The sequence below is a fragment of the Chlorocebus sabaeus genome, chromosome 22 (assembly GCF_047675955.1).
Source record: "Chlorocebus sabaeus isolate Y175 chromosome 22, mChlSab1.0.hap1, whole genome shotgun sequence".
NCBI lineage: Eukaryota > Metazoa > Chordata > Mammalia > Primates > Cercopithecidae > Chlorocebus > Chlorocebus sabaeus.
The window spans coordinates 91,246,425-91,268,120 of NC_132925.1; the positions used below are offsets into that span (position 1 = coordinate 91,246,425).

At 58.3% G+C, this 21,696-nt stretch overlaps 3 protein-coding genes across 5 annotated transcripts in view; all 3 read left to right on the plus strand.

Annotated features, from left to right (window-relative positions):
• The window catches only part of COL7A1 (collagen type VII alpha 1 chain), a 32,181-nt gene extending 16,577 nt beyond the window's left edge, over positions 1-15,604 (plus strand). The window contains exons 63-119 of one of the 3 annotated variants that reach the window (XM_073010235.1): positions 117-152; positions 575-637; positions 725-769; positions 2,699-2,734; positions 2,807-2,842; positions 2,954-3,049; positions 3,168-3,203; positions 3,291-3,326; positions 3,430-3,477; positions 3,824-3,859; positions 3,968-4,090; positions 4,173-4,373; positions 4,469-4,504; positions 4,585-4,647; positions 4,846-4,914; positions 4,990-5,034; positions 5,161-5,223; positions 5,405-5,449; positions 5,795-5,830; positions 5,960-5,995; positions 6,118-6,162; positions 6,327-6,359; positions 6,439-6,501; positions 6,616-6,651; positions 6,730-6,810; positions 6,944-7,012; positions 7,143-7,178; positions 7,259-7,300; positions 7,497-7,541; positions 7,622-7,666; positions 8,391-8,426; positions 8,509-8,568; positions 8,706-8,813; positions 8,962-9,033; positions 9,174-9,209; positions 9,340-9,399; positions 9,496-9,540; positions 9,759-9,794; positions 9,915-9,950; positions 10,027-10,083; positions 10,224-10,295; positions 10,812-10,883; positions 11,132-11,167; positions 11,519-11,599; positions 11,799-11,852; positions 11,927-11,980; positions 12,054-12,116; positions 12,490-12,552; positions 12,657-12,773; positions 12,938-13,015; positions 13,112-13,165; positions 13,350-13,398; positions 14,010-14,042; positions 14,181-14,267; positions 14,476-14,568; positions 14,700-14,897; positions 15,257-15,604. In XM_073010235.1, the coding sequence (XP_072866336.1) occupies positions 117-152; positions 575-637; positions 725-769; positions 2,699-2,734; positions 2,807-2,842; positions 2,954-3,049; positions 3,168-3,203; positions 3,291-3,326; positions 3,430-3,477; positions 3,824-3,859; positions 3,968-4,090; positions 4,173-4,373; positions 4,469-4,504; positions 4,585-4,647; positions 4,846-4,914; positions 4,990-5,034; positions 5,161-5,223; positions 5,405-5,449; positions 5,795-5,830; positions 5,960-5,995; positions 6,118-6,162; positions 6,327-6,359; positions 6,439-6,501; positions 6,616-6,651; positions 6,730-6,810; positions 6,944-7,012; positions 7,143-7,178; positions 7,259-7,300; positions 7,497-7,541; positions 7,622-7,666; positions 8,391-8,426; positions 8,509-8,568; positions 8,706-8,813; positions 8,962-9,033; positions 9,174-9,209; positions 9,340-9,399; positions 9,496-9,540; positions 9,759-9,794; positions 9,915-9,950; positions 10,027-10,083; positions 10,224-10,295; positions 10,812-10,883; positions 11,132-11,167; positions 11,519-11,599; positions 11,799-11,852; positions 11,927-11,980; positions 12,054-12,116; positions 12,490-12,552; positions 12,657-12,773; positions 12,938-13,015; positions 13,112-13,165; positions 13,350-13,398; positions 14,010-14,042; positions 14,181-14,267; positions 14,476-14,568; positions 14,700-14,897; positions 15,257-15,273 (3,447 nt within the window). In that variant the 3' untranslated portion in view covers positions 15,274-15,604. Of the gene's footprint in view, positions 1-116; positions 153-574; positions 638-724; positions 770-2,698; positions 2,735-2,806; positions 2,843-2,953; positions 3,050-3,167; positions 3,204-3,290; positions 3,327-3,429; positions 3,478-3,823; positions 3,860-3,967; positions 4,091-4,172; positions 4,374-4,468; positions 4,505-4,584; positions 4,648-4,845; positions 4,915-4,989; positions 5,035-5,160; positions 5,224-5,404; positions 5,450-5,794; positions 5,831-5,959; positions 5,996-6,117; positions 6,163-6,326; positions 6,360-6,438; positions 6,502-6,615; positions 6,652-6,729; positions 6,811-6,943; positions 7,013-7,142; positions 7,179-7,258; positions 7,301-7,496; positions 7,542-7,621; positions 7,667-8,390; positions 8,427-8,508; positions 8,569-8,705; positions 8,814-8,961; positions 9,034-9,173; positions 9,210-9,263; positions 9,400-9,495; positions 9,541-9,758; positions 9,795-9,914; positions 9,951-10,026; positions 10,084-10,223; positions 10,296-10,811; positions 10,884-11,131; positions 11,168-11,518; positions 11,600-11,798; positions 11,853-11,926; positions 11,981-12,053; positions 12,117-12,489; positions 12,553-12,656; positions 12,774-12,937; positions 13,016-13,111; positions 13,166-13,349; positions 13,399-14,009; positions 14,043-14,180; positions 14,268-14,475; positions 14,569-14,699; positions 14,898-15,256 lie in introns of those variants that run through there. The other 2 variants (XM_073010236.1, XM_073010237.1) reach the window with 2 other exon arrangements.
• A 363-nt stretch (positions 15,605-15,967) lies between these two features.
• On the plus strand, positions 15,968-17,919 carry UCN2 (urocortin 2). The gene has a single exon (XM_073010240.1). The coding sequence runs from the start codon at positions 16,547-16,549 to the stop codon at positions 16,889-16,891; it is 345 nt and encodes a 114-aa protein (XP_072866341.1). The 5' UTR covers positions 15,968-16,546; the 3' UTR covers positions 16,892-17,919.
• Positions 17,920-18,381: 462 nt separating this feature from the next.
• The window catches only part of PFKFB4 (6-phosphofructo-2-kinase/fructose-2,6-biphosphatase 4), a 41,511-nt gene continuing 38,196 nt past the window's right edge, over positions 18,382-21,696 (plus strand). Inside the window, exon 1 of the mRNA XM_007984129.3 lies at positions 18,382-18,489. Within this exon, the coding sequence (XP_007982320.1) occupies positions 18,426-18,489 (64 nt within the window). The 5' untranslated portion in view covers positions 18,382-18,425. The remainder of the gene's footprint in view (positions 18,490-21,696) is intronic.

Here is a 21,696-nt window from a genome sequence, read left to right on the forward strand (position 1 = left end):
TTCTCCCAGAGCCCTGCCTGGGTGGGGTGCGTTGTTGCCATGCAGGCCTTAGGCTTACAGGGACTAGAGCCCCTGACCCCATGACCATGATGAACTGACTTTGAGTCTCTCCTCAGGGTGTTGCAGGCAAAGCTGGGGACCCAGGGAGAGACGTAAGTGAGGGGAGATGCTGGGACAGAGGGAACTCAGGGGTTTGCATAAGCTCCGACCAAATCATCATAGTCACAGCATCAGGAGAGTGGGGGGCGTTGGTTCACCCTTGCCTTTGGGAGGGGTCTCAGTCCTTGGGAGGGGTCTCAGTCCCTGGCAGACAGGTTTTAGTAGAATCCCCCTTTCTGACTTTCTTTGCCTTGGGAGTCTTCACAGGCCCTCCAAGTTCTGGGAGTTCTTCCCTTGGGAGTATCAGCAGGGGCCCCCATCCATGGGGTCTGTGCCTGAGGGATCTCAATGGGACCTCCCAGTCTTGGGGGTCTCTACCCTGGAGGGAGATCTTATTGGGGTCCTCTTAGTCCATGGGGTATGCCCCAAGGAATATCTCAGAGGCCCTATAAATCTTAACAAATACTTTTTCCAGGGGCTTCCAGGCCTCCGTGGAGAACAGGGCCCCCCTGGCCCCTCTGGTCCCCCTGGATTACCGGTGAGTCCAGACTTTCATGTTACCCTATTTTCCCCCTTACTACCCTCACCTGATCCCTGACATCTGACGAGTGATCTGTTCCCACAGGGAAAGCCAGGCGAGGATGGCAAACCTGGCCTGAATGGAAAAAACGTGAGTGTGTCCAGGGCAACTGCAGCAAAACCTGCTGAGAAACGCCAGCACACCTACATAGCCAAGCTCTCTAGCAACACATGAGGCACACGTGCAGACACATGCATCCTGGCCCAGACATACAGATGCATCCAGAAACATAGTTCTTTTTTTTTTTTTTTGAGATGGAATTTCGCTCTTGTTGCCCAGGTTGGAATGCAATGGCACGATCTCAGCTCACCGCAACCTCTGCCTCCTGGGTTCAAGTGATTCTCCTGCCTCAGCCTCCTGAGTAGCTGGGATTACAGGCATGCGCCACCACGACTGGCATTTTGTTTTTTTTTGTTTTTTTTTTGTTTTTGAGACGGAGTCTTGCTCTGTCGCCCGGGCTGGAGTGCAGTGGCCAGATCTCAGCTCACTGCAAGCTCCGCCTCCCAGGTTTACGCCATTCTCCTGCCTCAGCCTCCCGAGTAGCTGGGACTACAGGCACCCGCCACCTCGCCCGGCTAGTTTTTTTTTTTTTTTTTTTTTTTTTTTGAGACGGAGTCTTGCTCTGTCGCCCAGGCTGGAGTGCAGTGGCGCGATCTCAGCTCACTGCAAGCTCCGCCTCCTGGGTTTACGCCATTCTCCTGCCTCAGCCTCCCGAGTAGTTGGGACTACAGGCGCCCGCCACCTCGCCCGGCTAGTTTTTTGTATTTTTTAGTAGAGATGGGGTTTCACCGTGTTAGCCAGGATGGTCTCGATCTCCTGACCTCGTGATCCGCCCGTCTCGGCCTCCCAAAGTGCTGGGATTACAGGCTTGAGCCACCGCGCCCGGCCAAAATTCCGGCTAGTTTTTTGTATTTTTTAGTAGAGACGGGGTTTCACCGTGTTAGCCAGGATGGTCTCGATCTCCTGACCTCGTGATCCGTCCGTCTTGGCCTCCCAAAGTGCTGGGATTACAGGCTTGAGCCACTGCGCCTGGCCACATTTTGTATTTTTAATAGAGACGGGGTTTCTCCATGTTGGTCAGGCTGGTCTCGAACCGACCTCAGGTGATCCGCCCGCCTCGGCCTTCCAAAGTGCTGAGTTTACAGGCATGAGCCACCGCATCAGGCCTGGAAAAATAGTTCTATATGCACACACATGCAGGCTCACAGACACATAGGGGTTAGGTGAATGGGCCAATTTGTGCCAGGATGGGTTGACGCATGCCCAGATAACCCACAGCCATAGGCACAGGTGAAGAGCCACAGACACGTCAACAGGCACAAACACACTAGTGTGAAGCCACATTTGAGGCACTTAGAGACATGTTGACACCCAGACACTTCCACCCAGACTCATGTGCTCAGACGTGGACCCAAGACTGCATGTGGGCCTGTGTTGAGACATGGTGAGACACACATGGATGGCTCTGACCTGTGACATGTGCTACGACATGCTGGCACATGACTTTATATCGTCACCCACACGCTTATGGTCGTACACATTGAGCTACACACGAGTTGCAGACAGATGCCAAGACATAGGCCTCAAGACCCAAGGCACTGGGGGCCTTTGGAGACATGTATAAGCCCATGCCCATATGCAGACATGGGCCAAGATGTGCAAACGGACCAGGACACCCAGACCCATGGGTACATGTACTAAGACACACATGGATATGCACACACCCAGGACATGTGGACAATCACCAACCCAGAGATGCATGAATGTGGAGCTACCTCTAGAGAGCCAGAGACAGAGGACATGTGTGCAGTTGCCTGTTGGGGTGAGCAGGGCTGCACAGGCACACCCTTAGACATGCAGCAACTCACTCAGATGGCCACAGGCCATGCTCCAAGACATACACAGCCATGGAGCTACAGGCACAGAAATACAGTCATAGTCGTCTGAAATCTGCCAAGATAGTGTCTTGCAGTCAGACACAAGAGAATGTTTGGGCTGATGTGAGTCCTCTGCCCACAGGGAGAACCTGGGGACCCTGGAGAAGACGGGAGGAAGGTAAAGTCCCCCACCTGGGGTCTCTCTGGTCTCTGCTTGGAGCCATGTCTGAAGCATCCTTGTTTTCCTTAGGGAGAGAAAGGAGATTCAGGTGCCCCTGGGAGAGAAGTGAGTGTTGGAGTTTTCTGCAACCTCTGACCCCTGACCCTGACCCTGGGGGATATGACTCCACTTTTTTCTGAGGTCTCAGGGTCCTGATGCTGACTGCATCCCTCACAGGGTCGTGATGGCCCCAAGGGTGAGCGTGGCGTTCCTGGTATCCTTGGACCCCAGGGCCCTCCAGGCCTCCCAGGGCCAGTGGGCCCTCCTGGCCAGGTGAGTGTCCTGGGTCATTCTGGGACTTGAGAGCATTAGAAGCCATTATGTTTTCATGGGTAACCCTCCCAGGAAGCCATAGGCCTGTGTGACCCCTTTGTGTTCTGCCGTATCTCAGGGTTTTCCTGGTGGTCCAGGAGGCACGGGCCCCAAGGTAAGTGTGTGGATGTTTGGTAGGGGGCGTGATGAGGGGCTGACCAGGCTGGGGGTCATTTCCTCACCTGGTCATTCTTGTTTTCAGGGTGACCGTGGGGAGACTGGATCCAAAGGGGAGCAGGTGAGGCCCCCACCTTTTCCACATGCCCAGGTAGCCACAGCACCCACATGCGCACATGCATGCCCATAGGCTGGTTCCTAGCAGTTTGTCTTCATGTTTCCAGGGCCTCCCTGGAGAGCGTGGCCTGCGAGGAGAGCCTGGAAGTGTGCCGGTGAGCCAGCCTTGGGAAGTCCCCTTGATTCTGTTTTGCATTCCCATGGGGGCCACCTCACCATCCCCTTCCCCTTGCCACGAGGCTCCATAGGTTCTGTGCTGTGTGTTCAGTGCCTTGCCCCATTGGGGTTCTTGTAGCCCACACTCAAGGGAACTTGGGCAGTGGGGACATGCCAGAAAGGGGCTCTCAGGGGTCTCCAGCCATGCCTCAGCCAAGTGCTAAAGGGTGCTCTGGGCAAGAGGCCTGGGGAAAAGGCCGTGGAGGTGCTTTCCTGAGGCTGCGTGGAGCAGAAGGCAGGAGCTTCTCTGTCATGGGCAGCCCTTCACCCAGCCTTTGTCCCTAGAACGTGGATCGGTTGCTGGAAACTGCTGGCATCAAGGTGGGTTGTTTAGGGGCTGGGGGTAGGGGCAAGTGGGCCTAGCGGGGCCCACAGGCATGGGAGCTGCAGCGATGCACCCTGCTCCTCTGACCTCTTGCTGTCCCTCAGGTGTCTGCCCTGCGGGAGATCGTGGAGACCTGGGATGAGAGCTCTGGTAGCTTCCTGCCTGTGCCCGAACGACGTCGAGGCCCCAAGGGGGACCCAGGCGAGCGGGGCTCCCCAGGCAAGGAGGTGAGCAGAGGTGGCTCAGTGGGGTGTACCCTGTGGGGGTGTAGCTGTACAGCAACCAGCATTCTCTCTTCAACTCCTGCAGGGCCCCATCGGCTTTCCTGGAGAACGCGGGCTGAAGGGAGACCGTGGAGACCCTGGCCCTCAGGGGCCACCTGGCCTGGCCCTTGGGGAGAGGGGCCCCCCTGGACCTCCCGGCCTTGCCGGGGAGCCTGGAAAGCCTGGTATTCCCGGGCTCCCAGGCAGGGCTGGGGGTGTGGGAGAGGCAGGAAGGCCAGGAGAGAGGGTGAGGCTGGGGGCTGGCCGGGAGAGTAAGGGAAGAGGGGTTGGGAGGGGTGGGACCCCCATGGGCTTGGCCCTCACCCGCTATTTGCATTTCAGGGAGAACGGGGAGAGAAAGGAGAACGTGGAGAACAGGTGGGCTGCGATGGGCTCTGTGGGGCAGGCTGCCTGGAGGCTGTGCTGGGGCTGCCACCCCATTTTCTTGTTTCCTGCAGGGCAGAGATGGCCCTCCTGGCCTCCCTGGATCCCCTGGGCTCCCTGGACCCCCTGGCCCCAAGGTGATCACCCCATCCCTGCCCTAAGCCTGTGACTGGTGACCAGGAAGCCACCCTTAGCTTGGTCCCCAGAAATATGGTAGTGTGTGCCATGACCCTGGAATTTCTGACCCTGTAACCCTCTGTGATGCTAAGATCTGTGATGCCCCGCCCATGCCTCTATGACACAGACATCTCTCCCCTGTGACCTTGTGTTTTTAGGTGTCTGTGGATGGGCCAGGTCCTGCACTCTCTGGAGAACAGGGACCCCCTGGACTCAAGGGTGCTAAGGTCAGTGTGTGGGTTCAGCTCGGGGCCACCCTCTACTGTGGCACTAGGGACTGACTTGATATCTCATCCCCACAGGGAGAGCCAGGCAGCGATGGTGACCGAGGTCCCAAAGGAGACAGGGTGAGACCTCTCCCCACACTTCCATAGAGTCCCCCTCCTTTCTGGGGGCACATGAGAGGTGATGTGCTTAAGTACCTGGGTGCATGGCAGTGACTGGGGGCTCAGGGCACAACACTCTGCCTTCAGGGTGTGCCAGGCATCAAAGGAGACCGGGGAGAGCCTGGACCGAGGGGCCAGGATGGCAACCTGGTAAGTTCTTGCCCAACAGCCACACATGTGCAAGAAGGTGGCTCTCATATATATTGTTCTATGTGCAGGGCTGGGGTCTGCACTGCCTGGGACTGTCTGAGTCCTGACTCTGTCAAGGGGGATGGTGGGTGGAGGGGAAGTTGGAACTGGGAAACTAAGGCCTGAAACCTGTTCTCTGCAGGGTCTACCGGGAGAGCGTGGTGTGGCTGGGCCTGAAGGGAAGCCGGTGAGTGGTGGCTGAAGCACCCGGCCCAGGCTCTGGACCCTCCGCTAGGTGCTGCTGCTGCTGTGTGTGTGCATGTATGTGTGTGTGTGTTTGTGTGTGCCTGTGTCTGTGTGTGCCTGCTTGTGTGTGCCTGTCTGTGTGTGCCTGTGTCTGTGTGTGTGGTTGTATGTGGATGTGTGTGTGCAGGCCCATGTGTGCTATCTGTGAGAGGCAGTCCATGGGTAGGTGTTATCTGTGACTGGAAAGGGTGAGGTATGGAAATTGCCCCAAGGTAAAAGCCCCAGAGGTTGGGAACAGGCCCAAGTGAGGCCCAGATTGAGGCTCATCAGTGCCCTCTCTATGTAGGGTCTGCAGGGTCCAAGAGGACCCCCTGGCCCAGCGGTGAGTACCCAAGAACCTTCACCTGTCCTGCCCCCATCCTGTGCCCTGCCCCACTGAGCAGTAATGCCTTAGTTTCCCTGGTGGGGCTAGGCTAATTCCCCCTCGTCAGACTCTTTTTCTCCCCAACAGGGTGGTCATGGAGACCCTGGACCACCTGGTGCCCCGGTGAGTGACCAGGGAGTGAGGGTCTGGAAGGGATGGGATAAGCATTGGCCACAACTGATAAGCCACACCTTCTCTGTGTTAATCCCTGAGCCCTGTTCCCTGCCCTTGACCCTTTTCTCTAGGGTCTTGCTGGCCCTGCAGGACCCCAGGGACCCTCTGGCCTGAAGGTAAGTCTAGGTGTGTGGATGGGAGGAGGAGGCTCCTTTGAGCCATGTCCATGCCCGGGGTAGTGTGTGCCAACCTCCTGGGCTGTCATCTCCTGCAATGAGGCTGAGCTCCAGGAGCCCTGGCCTTGTGGGCTCTGCTCATGCAATCTCTGGGTTGTTTGCAGGGGGAGCCTGGAGAGACAGGACCCCCTGGACGGGTGAGTGGCCTAGCTCACATGTTAGGGTCATAGGGAGATGGGTGGGGTTGGCACTGCCCTGAACTTTCTCTTCCTCCAGGGCCTGCCTGGACCTACTGGAGCTGTGGGACTTCCTGGTCCCCCTGGGCCTTCGGGCCTTGTGGTGAGTGAGCCCTGTGGCCCCTGCAGGGACACTGTTTTCACTCCTTGGGGCCCATGTTCTCTCATGTCCTCGTGTGTCCCTTGTTACCCTGACATCCTACTTGTTCTCCCTCAGGGTCCACAGGGGTCTCCAGGTTTGCCTGGACAAGTGGTGAGTTCTGGGGGTCAAGGGTTGGGCTCCAGGGGTCAGGGGTCAGCAGGCAGCCCTGACAGAGCTCCTCCCTCTCAGGGGGAGACAGGGAAGCCGGGAGCCCCAGGTCGAGATGGTGCTGGTGGAAAAGATGGAGACAGAGGGAGCCCTGGTGTGCCAGTATGTGTTCTGGGGGCAGCTTGCTGCGGGCCTGCTGTGGGATGTGGTGCCCCGCTGTGAGCTTGAAATATGAGGAGTGGGGCAGCAGGGGTGGTAGTGAAGACACTGAGTTCCTCCCGCTGCTGTGCCATAGGGGTCACCAGGTCTGCCCGGCCCTGTCGGACCTAAAGGAGAACCTGGCCCCACGGGGGCCCCTGGACAGGTGATCTTTGACCCTGACTTCCACCCCCTGCAGTAACTCCTCTGCCTCACCCACAAGCCTGTTTCCAAACGCATGGGGGTGGCAGGGTGGGGGCGGGGAGGAGAAGGAAACTCACTAGCATTCCCCACAGGCTGTGGTCGGGCTCCCTGGAGCAAAGGGAGAGAAGGTGAGTGTGTAGGGGCTGCCAGCGAGGAGGGGTCAACTGGTGGGGGCCGAGGAATCCCACTGACCCCTCCCCCTTACCAGGGAGCCCCTGGAGGCCTTGCTGGAGACCTGGTGGGTGAGCCGGTGAGTAGGGAACTTCTGACAGCAGAAGTTCTGGGGGTCCTGTCTCTCCAGTGGCCCAACATCTGACCTTTGACCCATAGTTTACCCACCCTCATGACCTCAGCTTTCACAGTAGACCTCATATTTGAGTCCTGGTCTCATGCCTCCCTCTGGAGTCTCATCTGTGACTGTGTTGCCTCCTGACCTCTGTCAACAGGGAGCCAAAGGTGACCGAGGACTGCCAGGGCCTCGAGGCGAGAAGGTGAGATGGCTGGCCCCGGGACCTGAGTACTGAGAAGAGAAGGCTCAGTCCAGACACCCCTCTCCAGCCATTCTTTGCAGGGTGAAGCTGGCCGTGCAGGGGAGCCCGGAGACCCTGGGGAAGATGTGAGTCTGGGGCCCGGGCAAGGGTGAGCCTGGCCTGAGGGGGGTGATGGTGGGCACAAGGGGCCACTCTTGGGTCTGGGCACATGTCTGAGCCCCTGAGTCAGGCTGCATGTCTCAACATCCAGGAGCCTGCTCCCTGGAGAACAGGGAGCCACAGGCTGTTGGCTTCCACACTCTGAGTTCTGGGGGGCCGTGTCTTGGCTTCTGTGTGCCTGTCCTTGGTCTGTTCCTCACCACATCTGTACACACATGTGTGCTCTGGTCTGATCTCCCAGCTCCCAGGACACACCTGAATTCTTGTGAACCTCTCCTTGGTCCTGTGTTTACAGTCCTCCTTTCCCCTGCCCCTGACTGCCAGCGTTCAGCCTGTGGCCACGCCTGCTCTACCCGGGAGTGGACGTGTTGGGGTTCCCCTCTGAGCTCCCGTGTGTCCGCACTCACGTCTGTGGAGCCAGATGTCTGCACTCGTGTGTGGGCTCCGTGTGCCTGTGGCCATGCCGGAACTCCCACCTGTCTATGGTCGTATCTGAGTGTCCCTCTGTCTGTGCCATCCTGAGACAGGCCGTGGTCATGTCTGAGCTCCTGTGAGCCAATTCTTGGTCGCACGTCTGAGTTCCCAGGTGTTCATGGTCACATCTGAGCTCCCCTGGGAATATTTTGGGCCATGTCTAAACTCTGTGCTCATGTTCCTACCCTCTCACATGCTGTTTGCTGGGTTTTTTAGGGTCAGAAAGGGGCTCCAGGACCCAAAGGTTTCAAGGTATGTGTACCCAGAAGGGTCCCTGCTGGGGTCCTCGTCCTGAGACTCCATGAGCTTGATCTGATGCCTCTTTTCCTCAAAGGGTGACCCAGGAGTTGGGGTCCCAGGCTCCCCTGGGCTGCCTGGCCCTCCAGGTGTGAAGGTAAGTCATGCCCCATCACCGGTTGTGGGGGCAGCGGGCCAGGTGGCCGCTGGAGGTAGGAGGAAGAGGGAGTTCTGATGAGAGTCCTGGGAGGGTCCTGCATTGACCATTCCCTCCCTTTGCTGTGTTGATTTCAGGGAGATCTGGGCCTCCCTGGCCCCCCTGGTGCTCCTGGTGTTGTTGGGTTCCCGGGTCAGACAGGCCCTCGAGGAGAGATGGGCCAGCCAGGCCCTAGCGGAGAGCGGGTGAGGGACTGGAAACAGCATGTAGGGGCTTGGTGAATCTGTGGTGGGAGGAGAGGGCCCTGCTTTGGGGGTTCCCAGTCTTGAGGGAGCAGAGGGTAGGAGGGTTTCCAAGTCACTCTCTGCCTCTCTTGCTCCATTTTTCTGGTAGGGTCTGGCAGGCCCCCCAGGGAGAGAAGGAGTTCCAGGCCCCTTGGGGCCACCTGGACCACCGGGGTCAGTGGTGAGTAGAGGTGCCCTAAAGCCCCACATATTTGATTGCCTGTCCTCGTGAGGACTTAAGATGGGGGCCGAGCCATACTGTGGGGTGTTGGGGGAGGCACTTTGAGACCCACAGGACCCTCACCTCACTCTGACCTATAGGGACCATCTGGGGCCTCTGGACTCAAAGGAGACAAGGTAGGTTGAACAAATGCTACTGGCTGTCTCTTGTGCCCTCGTCACCCCCTCCAGCCTCCACTGACCTCCCATGATCCTGCGTCCCCCACTGATTCCCCTCACTGATCCCCGGTGTCCTGTTGGTCTCCAGGGAGACCCTGGAGCAGGGCTGCCCGGGCCCCGAGGCGAGCGTGGGGAGCCAGGCATCCGGGTATGTACGTCCTACTCCACAGCCGAGCTCCCTTCATTCCAGCTCTTGCCTCAGATTTCCAACCTCTGAGTCAATGAACTTAATGTCACCATCCAGGGTGAAGATGGCCGCCCTGGCCAGGAGGGACCCCGAGGACTCACGGTGGGTCCCGCTGGGAGAAGTGACAGTGCTGTGACTTCAGTCCCCTGCCTGTGCCCTTTGTGCCCCAGGACTCTCTGCCATCCTCCCTAGCCCTCTGGCCCTCCTCGTCTACCCCTGTCCCCTTTGTCTGGTCCCCACTGTTTCCCTCCTCCCCCCGATCCTCCTCTGTCCTCCACTGCCCTAGTTCCTGTAGCTCACAGTCGCCTTCTCTCACACAGGGGCCCCCTGGCAGCAGGGGAGAGCGTGGGGAGAAGGTAGGAATGTGGGGAAGGTCCTGGCGTGAGTGGGATGGGTGAGTGGATCTTGCATGATATTAGAATTCAGGCCTGGGGCCTCCCCAGCTTGGGTGGGACTCACACTCTTTCGCACAATAGGGTGATGTTGGGACTGCAGGACTAAAGGGTGACAAGGTGAGTGTGGGCATGGGGAGGGCAGGGCAGGGGCCAGGGTGCTCCCAACTCCTCTGACTCCTCCCTGCCCCCTCAGGGAGACTCCGCTGTGATCCTGGGGCCTCCAGGGCCACGGGGTGCCAAGGGGGACATGGTGAGTGAGCCCACATGCAGACTGGGTCTTCCCCGGGTGAGAGAGGGACCCCATGGGGCTGGCCCAGGGCATCTGAGAGCTCAAACCCCCAGAGGGTGAGGGACCTTCAGCCCCTTACCATGACTTCTTACCCAACCCAGGGCGAACGAGGGCCTCGGGGCTTGGATGGTGACAAAGGACCTCGGGGAGATAGTGGGGACCCTGGTGACAAGGTACGGGGAAGGGGGTGGTGTACTGTCTGTGGGGTCCTGTGGCTATGAGGGTTCCACAGCATCTGTGAGGGCAGGAAGGGAGGACAGGAGGGGACTTTCTGGGGTTCAGGGGGAAGGGGTTCTGTGGCTGACTATGGAGTGACTGAGAGGAGGGGCTCTAGGGAGAGCTCAAGGCTTTGGTGTGAGGTTAGGAGAGCTCTGTGCACTGGCCCTATGAGGGGCCCTATAGGGACAGGAAGGGGGCTCCTTGGGTGTCCCCATCTGAAGGTGCTTCAGATGGGATGAGGAACCCAGTGATAAGAGGGAGGGGCAAGAGTCTGGAGTCCTTGGGGTGAGAAATGGGCCAGTCTGTGGACTACAGCCCCCAGCTCCACCCTGCTATGGCATGGGCTGGGAGGGGCGTGCCGCTGGGTCCGGTCGTGAGTGACTCAAGCTCTGCCCCAGCTGGCGGGCTCATTGTATTCTAAGCCCCCAGCCTGGTCTGGTCCGGATTGTATCCCTCTCCCTATCCCACAGGGCAGCAAGGGAGAGCCTGGTGACAAGGGCTCAGCTGGGTCGCCAGGACTGCGTGGACTCCCAGGACCCCAGGCAAGTCCTGCCCCAGGCCCAGGCCCAGGCCCAGGTCCAGAGCCAGCATCACACACACACATATCCTGGGGGTCCTCTGAGTGCTGGGGGTTCTGGCTCCCTCGCTGCTGGCCCCATGTGTGTTCACCTGGGATCTGTGTGTGGGCTGGGTCCCGGCCACTGAGCATCTGAGTGGCCACACATGCAGCGGATGGGCCAGCATTGGGGACAGTCCCACTGAAGGGCTCCCCCATTTGTGTTTCTCACAGGGTCAACCTGGTGCAGCAGGGATCCCTGGTGACCCGGTAAGATGCCCCTGCTCCCACAGGGGCCCCCTGTTCCCAGAGGGCCCCCGTCACCGTGGTGGTCCCACCAATGTGGTAGCTTTTGACCTTACAGTGACCCCGTGCTCTCATGGTGTCCTTATGTTGCCCAGGGTCCCCCACCTCGACAGTAGCCACCTATGATGGTATCCCCTGCTGATGGTGACCCTTATCCCCTGCCTGTGGTGACCCTTGTCCCCATGGCAAGCCTCAGTGGCTCCGGCCTCCAGAGGTGACTCCCATCCCATGGAGTTCCCTACCCACTATCCAGGGCAATTCTCTTTGGTCCCTCACTGACCTCCTCTGACCTCACATGGACCCTCTCCCTGCTAGGGCTCCCCAGGAAAGGATGGAGTGCCTGGCATCCGAGGAGGAAAAGGAGATGTTGGCTTCATGGGTCCCCGGGGCCTCAAGGTAGGAAAGAAACAAGATTGTATTTTTTTCTGGTCAGAAAGGCCTAATGTTGAAGGGCGAGTGGCCTGGGGTCAGATGTTAGGGTGCTGGGTCAGAGGTTGGAGTACCTGAGGCCTGTTTGGAGAGTTGGTTTCAGGGCGAAGGGGATCACAGAGTGAGGCGTCTGGGAATCACTTCTTCACCTGCTTTTCTCCCTCAGGGTGAACGAGGAGTGAAGGGAGCCTGTGGCCTTGATGGAGAGAAGGGAGACAAGGTGCAGAGGGGATGGGGGCTGGGGGGCTATGGGGCCTGGGGCCTAAGGCTGACCCCACTGCCTGATGCCTGCAGGGAGAAGCTGGTCCCCCAGGCCGCCCTGGGCTGGCAGGACACAAAGGAGAGATGGTGAGTGTGGGCACGCTCAGAATGAGGGGGCCATGGGCGGACTGGGGCCAAGCTCGTGTCTTTTTTTCTCCAGGGGGAGCCTGGTGTGCCGGGCCAGTCGGGGGCCCCTGGCAAGGAGGGCCTGATCGGTCCCAAGGTACAGGGTCTGTGGACAGTGGACATGACAGGGAGTCAGGATGGGGCAGGGAAGCTCACAGTCGGGTCATGGGGGTGTAGGGACAAGGAAGGCTGTGGAGGGTTGGGACTGAAGTGGGGCTAGTCTTGAGGTGTCAAGGTGGGTTGGGGTCACAGTGGAGTTAGGATGAAAGCATGGGAGGTAGAGGGGGCATTGTATCAGGGCAGGGGGCTATAGTGGAGTTGGAGTCATGGGGATCACATCTGGTTGGCTCACAGGTACTCGGGTTATGGAAAGTTTGGGCATGAGGCCAGGGAGTGCATGGCAGTTCAGGGAGGGTCCAGAGCTGAGGGAGATCAGGGCAGAAGGTCTCTCATGCTGCTTCTGTTCCCAGGGTGACCGAGGCTTTGATGGGCAGCCAGGCCCCAAGGGTGACCAGGGCGAGAAAGGGGAACGGGTGAGTTGAGGCCATGGTCATGGTGAATTGAGGGAAGCGTGCCCTTTGGGAGAGGGTCCATCTTTGGGGCCTCTGATTACTGACTCTGTCCTATATCTCCCCAGGGAACCCCAGGAATTGGGGGCTTCCCAGGCCCCAGGGGCAGTGATGGCTCTGCTGGTTCCCCGGGGCCACCTGGCAGTGTTGGTCCCAGAGGCCCTGAAGGACTTCAGGGCCAGAAGGTAAGGGGCCCCAGCTCTGACTCCTGACCCCTTCCCTACCCTTCCAACCTCATAATCATCCTCCAGCCTGCCTGCCCCAACCTTTGAAGCTGTGACCCCCAACCTGCCTGACTCCTGATCCCTACTGCCTCTGACCCTGCTCATTTGGTCCCTGTGTCTGACAGGGTGAGCGAGGTCCCCCTGGAGAGAGAGTGGTGGGGGCTCCTGGGGCCCCTGGAGCCCCTGGCGAGAGAGGGGAACAGGTGAGTTGGGATTCCCGGACTTGGGTCAGAGATCGGGGTGACCTCTGTTGTCCCTGAGATCAGAGGTCACAGCCTGGTCCCAACTGTTGTACATAGGGGCGGCCAGGGCCTGCTGGCCCCCGAGGCGAGAAGGGAGCAGCTGCACTGACGGTGAGTGTGGGCCTGGATGGGCCTGGATGGGCCTGGGTGGGCTGGGGCCCTCCCTCCCTCACCCAGCACCCCGACCCCTGGGCCCTGGCTCCATGCAGTCTCTCCATGGTCCCTGCATTATGTGCCCTATGTCCTTCCTGTGAGCCATGGGTTCTTCATGGTCCCCTTGGCCTTCTGCTCCCAGGAGGATGACATCCGGGGCTTTGTGCGCCAGGAGATGAGTCAGCACTGCGGTGAGTGGTGCCCAGCCTGCAGTCTCCCACTCCGTGCCAGCACCCTAGGCAAGGGCAGGCAGGCCCCTAGAACTTACAGGGCAAGCAGTTAAGAAAATGGGGGGATGGATGGATACACAGGACACGTGTGATTCAGTACTGACACATGACACGTGTCCCCAGTGAAGGGAGACACACAGGCAGATGAGGATTGCCATGCAGTGTTCTTGGATGTCCAGCTTGGCTGTATGGGGAGCAGGATGATGGTGGGAGCCAGAGCTGGTCCCCTTGGGCCTGGCCTGGACCCGATGGGACTATGACCTGAGGGGCATCAGAGTGAAGCTGTCTCTTCCCATCTCTGTCTGCACCGCCTGCGTGTTTCTGTGTCTGGCCTGCTTCTGTTTCTTGCCTTTTGTTGGCCTGTTCCCAACTTCCCTCTCCTCTGCCTTCTTCCCTTTTTCCATCTCTCTATCTACCTCCCACCCTCTCTCTTCCTCTCTCTCCTGTCTGTTACCCTCTCCTGCTGTCTCTTTGTGTATCTCTACTCCTCTGCATGTGTGTCTCTGTCTGTGTCTCCATCTTCCCATCCTTCTCTCTGTCATTTTCTCTCTATCCCTCTCTGCCCCCTCTAGCCTGCCAGGGCCAGTTCATCGCATCCGGATCACGTGAGTAGTTTTCTACTCGCAGAACTTTCTTCACCCCAGGCCCTGCCTTGCCTATCACCTGGGTCCTTTCAGCGGGGTTGGCTGGGATGGCTGCCCATGGTGACCTCAGGGCCCTGAGGCCCCTGCTCTTGGCTCCAGGACCCCTCCCTAGTTATGCTGCAGACACTGCCGGCTCCCAGCTCCATGCTGTGCCTGTGCTCCGCGTCTCTCATGCAGAGGAGGAAGGTGAGGACAGCTGAACCTGTGGGGCAGCTATGGGTGGGGCCCAGACATGCACATGGGTGTCCATGCATGCAGGGCACATGCCAAGCACATAGGGTCTGCATGCAGGGCACACGCATGGGCACTGTGTGCACACAATGGAGATCAGTGCTGCCCACCTTGCCCCGGGGCCAGCAGCCACTGTTCCCAGCACACCCTGCCCTACCTGCAGAGCGGGTGCCCCCTGAGGATGATGAGTACTCCGAATACTCCGAGTATTCCGTGGAGGAGTACCAGGACCCTGAAGCCCCTTGGGATAGCGATGGTGAGAATGGAGGGCTGCGCCCAACGGGGCTTGGGGAGGGGCAGGCAGAGCTGACCCTTGCTGACCTTCCCCTGACCTTTTAACCCTCTCTGATTCCCACAACCCCTGTTGACTTGACCCCATTGGCCCAGACCCCTGTTCCCTGCCGCTGGATGAGGGCTCCTGTACTGCCTACACCCTGCGCTGGTACCATCGGGCTGTGCCAGGCAGCACAGAGGCCTGTCACCCTTTTGTCTATGGCGGCTGTGGAGGGAATGCCAACCGTTTTGGGACCCGTGAGGCCTGTGAGCGCCGCTGCCCACCCCGAGTGGCTCAGAGCCAGGGGAGAGGTATGGGCTGAGCCCCCACAGTGGGGGGACTGGGCACTGAACCTGCCTGGATCGGAGTCTGGGGGAGGAGTCCTTGGGCCAGGGTCCCAGGTCAGGGTCCTGGAGGAGACGCTCCTTCACACTAGGGGACCTGGGGCAGACACCCAGACCAAAGAGTTGAATATTGAGCACCAGCCGTGGAGCCCCCAGTAGGGTCCCCTTCCATGTTCCCTTCTTTAAAGACCTAAGTATGGACCCTTCTGAGGTCAGAGCCCCCACTTCCTGTTGTAGCCTCAACTCCCTACCCATGGGTGCCCCTGCCTGAGCTTCTCCGGGTAAGGTCAGATGGCTGATGACCATTTCCAACCTGTCCTCACCAGGTGCTACCCAGGACTGAGGCCCAGATGATGAGCTGAGATTCAGAATCCCCTAGAGGAGTCAGGGTCTCAGCAGAACCCGCTGTCCCTCCCCTTGGTGCTAGAGGCTTGTGTGCACGTGAGCGTGCGTGTGCATGTCTATTATTTCAGTGACTTGGTCCCGTGGGTTTGGCCTTCCCCCCTGTGGACAAACCCCCATTGTGGCTCCTGCCACCCTGGCAGATGACTCACTGTGGGGGGTGGCTGTGGGCAGTGAGCGGATGTGACTGGCGTCTGACCCGCCCCTTGACCCAAGCCTGTGATGACATGGTGCTGATTCTGGGGGGCATTAAAGCTGCTGTTTTAAAAGGCTCCTGTTGTGACTGTTTGGGAAGATGGGGGTGTCAAGGGGGAAGGTTTTCCCTGGGGGGTTGGTATTATTCTGCATGGGTACACAGTCCCTCTGCCCAGTCCTGGTCACTGTCTTGTGATTCTCAGTCTCTAACTTGTCCCCAGAAAGGAGTAGATAGGGTGGGAGCTAAGGACATGTCTCCACTGCCCCCTGGGAGGGATGAGTCATAGGTGGGGGGCTGCCTCATGCCAGGAAGCATGTCCCAGCTCCCACCCCAAGGGGCTGAGGGAGATAAATGGGCCCTGAAGCAGGGTAGAGGGTCAGACCACAGGAGAGCATTGCTTGGCCCCAGCCCCAGGCAGCCACGGCAGCCTGACTTACCCCAGAAGAAGCTGGTGGCGGTAGGACTGGGTTGGGTCGGGATGGGAAGAATCTTGGGGGTTGAGTGGATCTGGGGTTTGGCTTTATGGAGGGCTTGGACCCAGAGGGCTCTGGGATCTCTAGCTGCTTTTCTGCCTCTGAGACCCCATTCCTGCCCTTCTCTTTCCTGGATCAACTGCAAGCTCTCCTGCTGAGAACTGCCTGCCCTCCTGTGGACTCTGTGTTTCTCTCTGTCTGAATCTTTCTTTCCATCGTGCTCCCTGTCTCTGGGATGGTTTCTGTCTCTGTCTTTTTCTTCCAGTTTCCATTTTGCTCTGCCTCCATCTCCTTCATCTCCCCCTCTTGCTGTCTCTCTGTCTCTGAATTTCTTTGTCTTTTTTTTTCTGTCTTGCTTTCTGCCTCTCCTCTTGTTTCCCCTTCTCTGTCTCTGGCCTGGCCTCTCTAACCCCTTTCTCGGTGTCTTCCTCTCTCTCCATCCCCCTCTCTGTCACTCTGCCCTTGCCATCTGTCTCTGTCCATGGACCCCTGTTGACCAGGGCCCCTGCCCTGAGCCCATTTTCTCCTTGCAGCCTGACCTCACGATGACCAGGTGTGCTCTGCTGGTGCTGATGGTCCTGATGTTGGGCAGAGTCCTGGTCGTCCCAGTGACCCCTATCCCAACCTTCCAGCTCCGCCCTCAGAATTCTCCCCAGACCACTCCCGGACCTGCACCTGCGGCCTCAGAGAGCCCCTCAGCTGCTCCCACATGGCCCTGGGCTGCCCAGAGCCACCGCAGCCCCACCCACCACTCTGGCTCGCGCATTGTCCTATCGCTGGATGTCTCCATCGGCCTCTTGCAGATCTTACTGGAGCAAGCCCGGGCCAGGGCTGCCAGGGAGCAAGCCACCACCAACGCCCGCATCCTGGCCCGTGTTGGCCGCCGCTGAGCCTGAGGGAGAGGGTCACAGTGATAGGGCTGCCCTGGATGGGAAGACCTGGAGGTTAGCCACACAGCTGGACAGATGCTGCCACATCTGGGCATAGAGTGTCTGGACACTGCCACACGAAGCCACTGTCATGCAGGTCATATCACATCTGAGTGCCCCACAGAGTCACAGTGTGTCTGGACAGCTTGGATATTGGACATTGCTAAGCTGGGTCACTGCCACATGGAGTCTTGCCATGCCTGTGTGCCCCACAGACCTAATATATGTCCGGACAGCTTGGATGCTACCACGTAAGGTCACTGCTGTGGCGAGTCTTGCTATGTCTGGGTGCCCCATAGTCACAGAGCACCTGGACACTGCCACATGCAGTCATCATCATGTTACTTTCAGGAGCCTCAACACGAGAGCTCAACACTGCCTCTGAGACCAGTCCCTCTGAGGCTCATAGGTCTGTCCTCCCATGGGCCACCACACAGGGAGATGCTGGCTGAGGGTCACTTGCTTGCTCTGTGCCCCATGAGGCAGCACCTGCCCCAGATGGATGGGGCTGTGAGGGGTATCTCCAGGCACAAAGCCCGAACACAGGAAGCCTATGACCATGGCAGCCTTGCCTTATGGGCGCATGTGTGCGTGTGTGGCTGGTCCTCTGACAGCTATGAGTGTGTGTGAGCAGGGTAAAGGTACGTGAGGGGTCTGAGAGGAGTGGGTGCTTGTCCCCCAGACATGCATGAAGCAAGCACAACTCCTAGCCAGGCACTGTCCTCCCCACGTACCCCTGCATCCCCAGCCTCAACCCAGGGACACGCATGGCTCACAGGAGACAGGGCTCAGGCTGCTGGAGCTCTGACCAAACTCTGCCCCACTTCATGCACAGATTGCCCTGGGCAAAGGTGTTCACCTTTCCAAGCCTTGATTTCCTTATCTGTAAAGCAGAGCGACACCAGCAAGCCTGTGAGCATTGTGTATGCAGCAGACATGGAGGTCCTGCAGCAGGAGGTGCTCAATAAATGCAAAGCAATTGAAGGATGGCATGTGCAAGAATCCCAGTCATGTGCACCCAGGCTGTGACACATGAGGGGTGAGTCACACCTGGCTTCTCTGCCTTCCTCCCTAGCTCCCCCCTTAACTGACCTGGTCCCTTGGCTTGGAAGGACTAGGTTTTGCCTGATTTCACAGCCCAACTCCATTGTTGGGCCAGAGACGGAACTGACTTTCTGGGCATCGTGGATGGGCTTGCCTGCAGAGGGGACAGGCACTCTGGGCCGTGCAGACAACTCTAGGTGGACATGAAGGCAGACGCTGGGTGGCATGGGCAGCTCTGGCAGGAGAGGGAGGCCATACTAACTGAGCGTGGCCGGCTGACTGGAGTGGGGGCACTGGCGCTGCCCTCGCAGTTGTAAGCAGCCCTGTAGGGGCGGGCCTAGGGCGGGCTGGGGAGGCGGGGCTGCAGGAACCACACTCTTCAGAGTGCTGGGCGGGGTGACCCCACTCTGGAGCTGCAGGGGGCAGTGGCCCTGGCCAGTTTGGTTGCAGGATGGACAGATGCTCGTTAGGAGGCAGCTCCCTGACGGACCTGGGGCCAGGGAGCAGCAGGCGGGGTAGGCACGGGACAGCGTGGGGAGGGTGGGGGGTTAGGGAAAGACCTGGATGAAGTCAGAGTTGTGCTGGAGGGGTGCGAGAATGCTGGGGGGGTCTCTCCTGGTTTAGGGGTGCTCTGAGGGGCATTCATCCGTCAGTGGCCTGAAGGAGGGGGAAGATTGTCGCCTTGCAAGGGAGAGGGGGCTGGGCCAATGGGGAACTATAAATAGTGTCTTCCTCTAGTCCAGGGGGAGGGACTGCCAGCTGGAGCTGCCCAGGCCCTCCTGCTCTGCTCTTTGCTGGCCTCCAAGGGATCATGTTTGTCCAGGTCTCCTCTTAGGGGTCACACCAGTTTGGGGAAGTCTAGAGGCTCATTTAGGAAGGGTTTCACATGATATGACTTTAGCCCTTAAACCAGCACTTCTAGGGTGTCTGCTGTGTGCCCTGTGCCAGTCCTGAGCTTCTCTGAACACCTGCTATGTACTCAGTTTGGTCATGAACCTCTCTGAACTCTTTCTGTGTGCCCTTGCTGGTCCTGAATCCCTAAGCACCTACTGTATGCCCTGTGGCAGGCTGGAAGAAGGAAGTGCAGATCAGGGTTCCCAGGCTGCTTGGTGACATGGCTCTATACCCCGAAGTCAAAACCTCACACTCCTTGTGAGCCCTGGGCCCAGGGAAACACAGGGGACAATCCTTTGCTGGAAATGGCCAGAGGAAGCTGGAATTCCTGGAAACTCCTGAACCTCCCAGTGGACAGCAGGGGTGGGGGTGGAGAGATATATATGGGAAGGGAGGCAGCAGAGAGCAGCAGGCCCCACTGCAGCCTGCCTGTCTCTGCACATGCCTGGGTACAGGGCTTGTGAGTGTGTGTGCATCTGTGTGTGCATGTGCAGCTGTGCCAGTGTCTCTGTGCATCAGTGTGAGGGCCTGTGTGGCACGCACTGACACCCCTAGGTCTTTATGCTGCAAAGGGTGGTTTGTGGGCCAGATGTGGTAGCTCACGGCTATAAACCCAGGGCTTTGGGAGGTTGAGATGGGAGGATCGCTTGAGGCCAGGAGTTCAAGGCTGCAGTGAGCCATGATTGCACCACTGTGCTCCAGGCTGGGTGACGAGTGCGAGACTCTGTCTCAGAAAAAAAGAAAAGAGTGTGTGTGTGTGTGTGTGTGTGTGTGTGTGTGTGGTGGGATGGTTTGGCAGTTCTGTCACGACTGGCCAGTAGATACAGGGACTGGGAAGAGTGAACTTTGAGGACTGGCCACCACATGGCTTCTAGGCTGGGACACTGGGAGGAAGTCCATTGTCAGTGCAGAGGGCATCCTGGGAGCCAACCAGGGTCAGGCCAGCCAGGTTCATGGTGGGCAGAGGCTGAGCAGAACATGTTCACACATGTGTGTACAGACATCCCAGCGTACTTCTCACACCTGGGACAGGACAGCTGGCTCGCTTTGGGATATGCTGAGGAGGAAAAAGCCATGAGGGCCAGGGATTCTACCAGGCATCCGCTGATGCTGAGAGAGCAGACGCCGGGACAGCATCTCCATGGAGAGGACACGGGGGAGTGGGAGCACACGTGTGGAGGTGGACTGTGCAATTCCAGTGGAGTGTGGGAGGCAAGGTCCGGAAGGCTGGGAGTTGAACTGAGTCCATGCTGCACTGTGGACTCACTCTGTGATCTTAGGCCCTTCTCCCTCTTCCCGACCCTGATGTTCCCACCTGACAAACAGGGCCATGGGAGGGGAGATGGAGAATATCCTCAGAGCAGATGTGGACCGTGGCCTTGGGGAGGAACCCCAGGCATCTCCTGATGTTGAACTGTGACCTTCCAGCTGGACATAGGGACTTGAAGGAGGGTGCCTGGGTCAGCCACGGGTAGACTTTCTGGGGAAGAGAGGGAGGTGCAGAGCTGCTGCATTTCCTGGGAACCAGGCTCATCCTGTCTGGGTGTGAGGATGCCTTCCCAGAGATAGCCGTGGCCCCCTGCCCAGGCCGGCTGTCCTCTACCCCCAGCCCTTGATTAGTGTGCCAGGAGGTCTGGGAAGAGAAGAATGGACAGGCCGGAGGAGGTGCTGGGTGTCTGTAGATGTCAGAGGAGATAGGTTTTGCAATGAGTGCTGTGGGTTAGACAGGGTGTGGGTGTGTGGTAATGAGGTCTCAGAGGCCACAGTGGCACCACGATGGCCTTGGCAGTGGCCAGAAGACAAAAGGGTTGACTGTGTCACAAACAGAATGAGTGGCTTTGGAGAAGTAGGGAACAGGTCACAAGGGGCACCCAGTTCATCAGGAGCCGCCCATGGATGTGCTCAGATCTGCTGGGACTGGGGTGGAGGAATGAGTGGGTGGATACTGCAAAAGGAGGATGAGGAAGGAAGAAGTCGTTGACCCTGCCTGGGGCAGGGTGTTCCCAGGGCAAGCAGCTAGAGCTGGTTTGGGGGAGGGTCCAGATGGGCTTCCAGAATGTGGACCTTCGGAATCTTCATTTCCTATGAAGTGGGTGAGACATCTGTGTCAGTCATCTTAAGGGTCCTTGCCAAGCTTTAAAGAGCTGGGTGGACTTGGACTGATCCAAGGCAGGGCTGTGGCAGGGATGGCATGGGAAGGGGTGCTACACCTATAGTCCACGAGGCCAGTCTTGTTGCCAGTCCCATGCCCTCAACACCTGGCTCCTGGCTGGGTACACACTGGGCAGAGAGAACTTGAGGATGCAGGGCACCGGACAGGGGTGTTGTGGATGACATCGCTAGAGGGCAGTGTGGCTCAGGTCGAAGCCGTGTTGGTGGGGGCTGGGGCAGAAAGTGTATAAAGCTTGGAGAGGCGGGGCTGGGGATCCTGAGGAGGCGGGAGCCTGAAAGAGTCCGGTGGGGGCCAAACAAGAGAGTGAGCCAGCGGTTTACGAACTTCTGGATCTCTCCCCTGTTCCTTGTTCCCAGTGCATTTTCAAAGACAAGAGGGAGATACAAATATAGTAAAAGGCAACCTTAACGTAGTTTAAAATGAATTTCTTAGAGATTGACATATTTAATTCATACTATAATACTGTAAGATTGACGATGTGCACATCCCATTTTCCTGATGAAGAGAAAATGTTAACATATTATTTTCAAAAAATATGTAAAAATTTAGTTGGAAAAAAAAATACTAAAAAACAAACAAAAAAAGTTAATTGGAAACTGAAATTCTGGAAAGACAAGATACTGCCGGGCTTAGTGAGTACCCAAAGTACTTGGTT

What these genes read in the sequence shown, in the direction of transcription:
- UCN2 (XM_073010240.1), top strand. Translation starts at nt 16,547, where the DNA reads ATGACCAGGTGTGCTCTGCTGGTGCTGATGGTCCTGATGTTGGGCAGA.